General features: G+C 42.1%; 1 protein-coding gene across 2 annotated transcripts; it reads left to right on the top strand.

Moving 5' to 3' along the window:
• Window positions 1-4,805: 4,805 nt before the first annotated feature.
• si:dkeyp-59c12.1 (uncharacterized protein LOC555379 homolog) lies at window positions 4,806-7,133 on the top strand. Of its 2 annotated transcripts, XM_036544576.1 has the most exons (5): window positions 4,806-4,920; window positions 5,098-5,151; window positions 5,254-5,330; window positions 6,115-6,129; window positions 6,723-7,133. In XM_036544576.1, exons 1-5 carry the CDS (start codon window positions 4,806-4,808, stop codon window positions 7,131-7,133), a joined length of 672 nt encoding a protein of 223 aa, XP_036400469.1. The 2 variants fall into 2 exon arrangements, with proteins under 2 accessions (XP_036400469.1, XP_036400470.1); XM_036544577.1 differs by lacking the exon at window positions 6,115-6,129 and having other exon boundaries at window positions 4,848-4,920; window positions 6,708-7,133.
• Window positions 7,134-9,035: the final 1,902 nt, after the last annotated feature.

The raw sequence follows: 9,035 nt of genomic DNA, 5'->3' as shown, positions 1-9,035 counted from the left end.
TGCAACCTGCACTGTATAACCTTTAGCCAGACTGAGTGGGCTGTCAGCATGTCAGTGGTGTGGAAGCTTTTCAAAGTGACAGAAAGCAACAAGCAAACAGTGGATAGCGATGTCTCCTCTGCAAAACTGTCACGTAGAGGAAAGAGCTGAAATAACCACATCACTAAAGTACAACAGTCGGTACTATTCATTCATGACTTATTTATTGGCCTGTATTTAACCACGTCATCCTCTGTGAGGCTAAAGTCTCTATTTAGCAAGAGAGATGTGGTCTGTACCAATTTCACAGCACCAATTTGACACTGAAATTATGGAACAAATGTCACTACAAAATACAAAATTTTCACACGACAAGTACTTCAACAATACTAGCATTAATGGCAGCTAAGTTAAAATGGACCTGATTCATCACCCCATCGAAAGGTTTGGTATCCTGTTTAGCATTCTGCATTCCTACAAATGACTAAATAAGAAAGTGCAGCTCCTTGTGCACAGAAAAGGCAACCCACAGCACAGTACTGCTTGCAGTTGAAGGCTGAACCCAGAAACGAAATTGCGACAATCTGAGAGCAAAATGAAATTGTCTGATTTGCCTGGGCTCCTTCAGCCCCATAGGTAAGCTCAAGCTGACCTCTTGTGGTTCACCCTGATACTGAAGAGAGAGAGGAAGCAGATGTCTGTCAAAGCATGAAACACCTGTTCCGATGTGTGTGGACGAGCATGACATGCCTGAAATGACAGAATTACAAAGCACAGAAACTCCTGTCAGGATGCTGGATTTTAGAGGCACTCTCAGTGCACTAATTGTAATTGATGGCTTTTACATTTACACCAGTGATCCTCCTTGTAATCAGGGAGTCTGACAGGTCTGGAGCACATTCATTACTCACCTGCCTGTTTTTTTTTTCTATTTAAATACAGCACAAAAAGAAAAATGTCTGAATACTGACGTTAAGTCCCCAAAATTGCTTTCATCTGGTGTGAACAAACATTAAATGTGACAGCTTATCACCATAATATATGGTCCTTGTCACATCAAGGATAGACTGGCCATACAGAGATCTGGTCTCTCTAAGAATTTTGGTAAATGTTGTTCTGTCCTGTGTTTGGCTGCAAGAGGCATTGAGGCTCTGGCCCTGATAGGTCATAGGTTAATTCATTTAAATCCAAGTGGCTGAGAGTATTTCTCTAAACATTAAAGATAGAGCTGCTTTTTCAACTTTTTTCAATGTTTCACCCTCGTATGGTGAATGCAGAGTAGCTGACTAATCCTCTCAGAGGAAAAATGTGATCTTGGGGGTGGGGGGTTGTGTCAAAGTCACCTTCAGTGAAGCCCTTTTGAACATTAAACACCCAGATTTGAGAGAAAATACTAGTCAAACACTCGCCTTACGAAGGTGCGTCTCTGCAGCCATCAAAGGATTACGATGAATGCTGACACAATTTTTTGTTTCATGACTATACAGCGCTGTCTCGTCATCTTTGAGCGACAGTATTATTGTGTGAGTGAAAGTGAAAGCCAGGGAATATTATGACATGTTATATCAACTGTATGTGAGGAGAGAGCTGTACAATGAATCACTATTTTAAAAACTCTTTCATGGCACTTTTCTGCCAGATACATGCACATATTGCCAGCAAATATTTACTTACAAGGACAGCAAGGATGAGTGTAGTAGTGACAATCCCTAAAAATATCTCCTGACAGCATTTAAACTTAGCTGAAACCTTACCTGAGATATCAAGCTTTGCAAGGAGTTCTATACATAGACCTGACCAACAGTGCAGCAAGAACTCAGAGCACCATTGATATCAAAAGAACCAGTGACTAAAAAAAGAGAATGAAAAGCTAAGAGAAGACATCAACATGACACATTAATAACATACCTGTGGGTGATTCTTTCCTCATGTTGGTCAAAGTTATGTATTTCACCACAAGAGGGCAATATCACCATGAGACTTGAAGAAAAGTAATGGTAACAGTGAAGTGCGCAATGACTATTGTTACTGCTTGTGGTGAGTTATTTCATCACTCAGCACCTTAAGTGTTTTTATTGTCTTATCCTACTCCACAATGCACAATGTGCATGTCCTGCAGTCTTATATGCAAATCATTAATTTATTTTCTCAATAACTACAGCAAACTCAGTATGATAAACACCACACTGTAAGAAATTGGTATTTTGCAAGTATTGTGAGGATTATGCCTCATTTCCCCCATGTCAGATGAGAGATGAAACAGAAATTACTCATAGGCACAATAGTGTTGCAGATTAAAGCAGATGTTAAATATTGTGAGTTCAAAGTGGCCCTCAAACAAACGAATGATTTTAAAAGTTTGCTTTAATTAATGATAGAGACTGGTAGCACTGTTATTTATAGCTACAACACATATTTCGAATACGTTTTCCTCAGAACAAAACAGTGCACAGACAAGTGGTAGTACTCAGCAATGAGCTGGTCTCCCTCTAGTGGCAAAAAGATGCACTAACCATGACACAGCACATTGCCTGGGGGCTCTGAACACATGCAGACATTGGCCATAGTATTTAAAATGCTGGAGTCAAAAGACTGATCTGTGCAGGACTTAAAAAACTCTAAACCCACTGCTACATTAAGCCTCATAGAATTTAGCATGTACTCACAGCCAGTTAAGCTTGGGGGTATTCTCACAAAATGGCTTTTTAAATCACTGACTCATACAATATTTGTGCATTCAGAATGTTTCCTCCATCTGTGCATCATGTAGAGTGTGTCTAACAGCAAAGACAAAACAAAATTGCAACACCACAGTCCTTTTGTGGCTGTCCCCATAATTTTACAGAGGGCGGTGTGATATATCCCAGCAAGCCAATGCATGTGAAACTGTGTCTGTGTGTAAGATGTGTGGTGTGTATGACTTAATGTGAGGTGTGCAAGTGTCTTTGTATGAGTAGTGTGTGTATATGTGTGAGGTTTTCGTTATGTTTGTGTGTACATGTGTGTATGCATGCACAAATCCTAATTTAAATCTGCCTTTCAAACCACAGCCAGAAAAGTAAATGCAGAAAAAGAGCATTTGTATCTTCCCACCAAACTGATGTTTGCTCTTACCATAAGAAACTACTGGCATTTTTTCATATACGGGGCGACAGTGGCTCAGGAGGTAGAGCAGTCAACTGGGGATTGGAAGGTCCCTGGTTTGAATCTGGCTCATCCTGGCAGAGTGTCGAAGTGTCCTTGAGCAAGACACTGAACCCCCAACAGCTCCCAGTGGCCAGTTGGTAACCCTGTATAGCAGCCTCTGCCACTGGTAGGTAGAGGTGAGGCATATAACTGTAAAGTGCTTTGAGTACTCAAATGAGTAGAAAAGCACTATATAAATGCAGTCCATATAAATGTTGTTGGCGAAGCAGAAAACCTACTATTGTGAGCAGGTCACATCCTCCTGCACCAAGCCCCCCCGACCCCCTGGACTCACACTGTCTGGTGAAGGTTATCGTGGCTGCCTTAAACAAAGTTCTTCATGATTCTGTGCACCGCTGAGTCCCCCACTGTCTTCTCCCTGGTCAGTGAGGGTTCCTTCTCCTGGTGAAATGAAAAATGGGCACATATTAACACGAGGATATTTGAATGGCCTCACCCACTAACATTTAAGAACGGTGCTCAAAGCATATGTTCTTTACATGGTCAAATGGCTATATCTTCCTCAGGAGAGCACGCCTGAGTTATGAACTGCTCAAACACTACTTTTAGATATTTTCTAGCCAGTCTGCGAATTCCATGTGCTCTTTTGGATTTCGGGACAAATCCCGGCTTTTTTTCTCAGATGTGGTCATGCGGTGCGAGATGTCAGTAAACATATGGTATTTCTCACAAACAATAGTTTTACAGATAATTCCAGCAGTGGAGTAAGCAAGTTGAAAGCCCGTGGCACATTTACACTGATATTCAAAAAGCACCGATATCTACAATGCGCACTGGTTTCTAAGCTTTAAGAGCGGGTAATGCTCTTCACGTTTTGTGTACACATTACCATCTAGCGGTGAGCTCTGATAATGCGACAGCATTCACGGTACACATTCAATGTTAAGATACCACATTCGAGAGTATTAAAACAACAATGCACTAGCTTTTTCATATTTAGGGCATCTGCAGTTTCTCTCATGAGTAACGTGTATAGTTTCCTGATTGTGTTAACACATGAACGCCACCTGCCTCTTGCACTGACAGAAGCTATATGAAACGAGACGTCTTTAATATCATGCGTGAGTCTTGAGTTTTGCAAGTATGGTTATTTCTGTCTTTGTCTAAAATTTACACAAGCAACGTCCCTTGCTGGCTAACTAGAGTACGCGCATTATACATATATATATTTTACCAAGAAGGCCATGCTAATCCCTCTTTTCTCCAAAAGAGCCGTCGATACGTACGTCACTTGTGTTTTAAAACAAGTCTCCGGCGGACGTTCATACTAACCACATGGTATTATTGTTTTCAGCAAAATGGAAGATACCAATTTATTAAAAAAAAAATAAAAACACAGCAAGCAAAACCCCACATAAAATGATATTCATTGTACAATTTATTTACGTATTAATTAATTTATTAAATTATTTATTTTGAGTGAAATAATTATGTGTTAAAGCATTTCATGTATTATTATCATCATATGATTACCTGAAATATCCCCCCTTCGTTGTTGATAGTGGAACCTTCCATGAAGTTCTTCAGTACAGACCTCTGACAGCCAAAAACAGTGCCTGCTTAACGATTGAAGGAGGTAGTGCAGAGTGTATACCGCTCCTGTGATTGCAACTTTGCAAATGGTACTGAGTGTTTCAAACGCTGCTCAATTTTCCATAGATATGACCGGACCCAATGCTCTGAAAATGGAGGCTAATATAGTAGTTTTGGGGACGGACAACGTTGGCAAATCCGGTAAGATCTTTTTAAAATGCGCTATTGATATACCAATAGCAAACTTTCCCACCTGTTCAGAAATTGTAATGATTTTAAGTGGATGGATTGTTTATAATATTTATTGTTGTTTTGATGATGATGATGATGATGATGATGATGATGGGTATAATGATGATGAAGTTTTATTGTTGACAGCTCTCACAGTCCGTTTCCTTACTCGGAGATTCATCGGGGAATACGGACACATTGGTAGGTCCTGTGTTTATATCATTTAGAGTACACTCTGGAAATGTGATTTTAAGATTTTAATTGTGGAGCCTTCACATCGTGTTCTTTTACCTTCTGATCCAGAATCGATCTACAGCCACAATGTTATTGTCGATGGAAGAGAGGTCACCTTCAGCATATGGGACTCACCTTATTCTCAGGTAAGGTAAATTTGGTTGCATCAATTACAAAAAAATAGCAAGCCAAGGTAACAATGGGCACTGGGCACAAAGAGAAACATCACCATGTATGGATGTATGTAAGATATAAATATGTTGAGTACTGACTGGTTCTGTCATCAGTTCTCATAAATGTAGTGGCATGCAGACAGTAGACACTCCTGCCCAAACCATGACACCTGGACATTTGCATTGATCGGTCTGTTTCAGACAAATGTTTAGCAAATGTCTTTGCATGTCTGTCACACTAACAAATATCAGTAAAGTTGGTCTGCCTGATTCATTGCTTAAGAGGAGTTTTCTCCATCGCAGATGAATCCACCTGAATTTTGCTGACTCTGTCACATTTTGTTGCATGTTTGACCATTGGTGAGTAAATGGCCCCAATTTGATCATCTTGCCCACAGACAAGATCTGCGGAGAGTAGCCACTTCCCCACTATTAGAACTGATGCACAGGTTGCTGGGCTATCTGATGCAGTGGAACTGTCAGTAAAAAAATGATGCCAAAGATAGAGTGAAAAGATGTGTTGATGTGTGGATCTGGTTGAGGTGTTGTGACTCGTGGGCTCCTGGATCTGTTATTAACAGGCTGTGATGTGCTGTCAGGTGAGAAACTGCTGGCTGTCGACACCCTAGACAGGAGGGCGTTGTTCATGTACTCATTAAGTGGGGCAGATTGGTTCCCTTCAGTACTTTCCTTTGTTGATTGTCTCTCCTCTTCGTCTCTGTTTTATTACCTGTCTGACTAATAACCCGATGTAGAGCTAAGTGAGACAACAGTGAAAGTCACTCAGGCTTATCATGGTCTAATATTATTCCTTTACCCCATGGTGATATTTGAGTTTTGCCCCAAAGCAGAAGGAAATCAATTCATTTGGCTGTTCACCAAGAGAACACATTGGTTAATTATACTGTATTATGCAGTACACCTACTGAGTGCATGAGCAAAAGTGCTCTCATGCTGGAATTGTTCCAGTTGTCATGAAATCTTTTACTGCCAAAACCTGCCTGTTTGATGGCTCCAGATACAACCCTGCCTCCATTCTCAATTACAGTATTGATTGTTACAACCTAAACATGTTGTTTTACCAGCACCCACATCCTAAAAAGAAATGGTGAATTTCAGAGTGGATAAAGGTACTAATAAATGTTTCACACTATAACCTTACAGAAACATTTTTTTCTACTTCATTAATTTCCCCAATGTATGTGTTTAAATTGTTAATTACAAACAGTTAGAGGTAACGTAAGTCCCGCAAGTTACCTCAGATTCTGTATTTTGTCCAGTGGAAGGCTGCATTGAGAGGCTAGTATTGTAGCCATGCCTGCAGTGGTAACAGATTTTCTCCGATTACAGGAGCAGTACTGGGAGACCCCCATACACGAGAAGAGGGTCCAGTGGGCGGACGGTTTTGTCCTGGTCTATAGCATCTGTGACAGGGCCAGCTTCAATGCCGTGGCCAGGCTGGTCCAGGGCATCAAGGCCTCCAAGGACTTTCTGGGCATGGAGAAGGTGCCCGTTGTCATCGTAGGGAACAAGCGGGACCTGCACCACCGCAGGACAGTGACGAGCGAGGAGGGCCGGCTGCTAGCCCTCACCACGGACTGCCAGTTCTACGAGGTGTCGGTGGCGGAGAACTACCACGGCGTGCTCATGGTGTTCCATGGCCTCACCGACAGGATCCGGGAGTCCAGGTCGGCCGTCAAGAAGCCCGCGGGGATCAAGGGCATTGTGAAGACCGTGTCGGCTGTGTTCGCCCGCCGACGGACTGACTCGCTGTGAGGGGGAGAAGCCAAATGCTCGTGCAGGCATTGCGGGAATGGCTTTTCCCTCTGCACCTGTCGCTAAAATGCCATTGAGTAATTCAGGGGCTGCAGCACGGGCGTAAGAGCAAGTTCCAGCTGGAACAGGCCTCAGAGGTGTGCACCACAAGGATTCTGGGCTTCCAACTGGAGGATGTAGAAGGAAAAATACCATAGATGCAACAGCATGTGCCATTTTGTAAGAAAAGATCAGGAGACATTTGCTTGGAGCCCAGTTTTGCAGACCTCCTGGCTCTTGATATAACTGAGCTAGAGCCTCGCTTGTGGTGTTACTAATGGAGAACAGGACATGTTGCTTGAATGGTTTCGTGGTCCACCAATAAATCAGCCAAACCTGCATGGGATGGCAGTCAATCCTTCCGCTTTGCTCAAGCCAGCACATAAATGGCAGTCAATCGTTTCAAGTGATTAATTCCTTTGAGCCTGCGGCAGGAACTGACTCAGGATCAGCTCTGCCATTAAAGAGCTCGTTAAAGCTGCTGTTCACTGAAGCTTCTTTATTGATTTTCAAAATCAGAACCATGTCAAATGATTTCACGCACCAACACAGTTGCTTCACCAGTTGCTGATGCTGTGATAGCATCTTTGGTAATGATGCTATTGCAAAACCTTTGTAATGTGTACTGTATATATTTGACAATCTGCCATGGGGCTGTTGTTGCTGTAAATGTGGGTTTTAAGCCCCTAAAGCTAGCTAGCTTGCTGGGATGGGATGTGCAGAGCAAAGCAAGTGCTGTTGGAAGCAGTCTGGGCCTTTATTATTCTGGTATACAGTCCCATCATCCCATCTCATCAGACTTCAGTGTGAGCTGCTTTGATTCTACAGAACCAGCACACAGTGATGGCAAGTGAGCGAGATGTTTTGACGGCACCCTTACCACTCTTTAATTTGTTAAGTGTAAAAAATATACTATGCTGAAACAGCACATAGTCTAAATTGTGGGATTGGGTGGAGTGTAACCAGTATCGTGGCGTATGATGGTAAAACCACTCACTACTCTGAGTGTCACAATCCAGTGAAAGCGGTACTGCAGCTGTATTAACGTGCTCTGAAAAAGGAGACAGTGAAGTACAACTGTACAACACAACTGATGATGCCAGTGCACTTGGAGTGAATGGAAACTTCTGATTTTGAACACAGTGACATTTCATGACCACTTCCTTAAATTCCTCAAGTCCCACACATTAAAAGTAACACAAGTGAATAATAGGGAAGCCACCGGTTACGATGTAACTTCACTATCTTCAGTCTGCCGCAGCCTTGGCCATCTGAGAGATTTCCCACATCTGTGTTTGTCGCTTCCCTGCACTGACGTCTGTAGTCTTTATATAGCTTAGCGATAGCATTGTTTTATAATTTCAGTGACACCTGCCAGAGGAGCGTGAGACTACTCCTACTGCTTTGTTCTTTGCTGACTCAATGCCAGGCATGCATCGATACTGCTCAAGGACGTCTTGCGCAAAAAAAGCAATTTGCCATGGTTATGCTCCACCACAACATATTTAATTGACTGCCTAATATGAAATTAAATTATGTGTAACAACAGCGCGGCGTGCAATTTTCATGCTCCCTCTGTGTGGCTGCGTGACCATTTCATGCATTAAAATTAATGGTGCGCCACGCTCTTTACCCAGTAAGCACTTTGTATTGCTTGCTTGCTTACTTGTCATTGCAGTGGAAGAAGTGGAACTCCAGGAAATGTAGTCATGAGTTACTCCGGGTCATTGTACAGAAGTGTATCAAATATGACTTGTGTGTATGTACTGTACATAATGTTGCATTTTAATTAAACATTACCAGTGGTGGTTTTCTAAAGTGTCAAGCTGTTGAATAAAGCAGGGTCAATTATTGTAACTGCTG

This window comes from Megalops cyprinoides, chromosome 13 (genome assembly GCF_013368585.1).
Source record: "Megalops cyprinoides isolate fMegCyp1 chromosome 13, fMegCyp1.pri, whole genome shotgun sequence".
In the NCBI taxonomy this organism is placed as follows: domain Eukaryota; kingdom Metazoa; phylum Chordata; class Actinopteri; order Elopiformes; family Megalopidae; genus Megalops; species Megalops cyprinoides.
The sequence above is the reverse complement of the archived record's forward strand: the minus strand, read 5'-3'. Positions and strand labels throughout refer to the sequence as shown.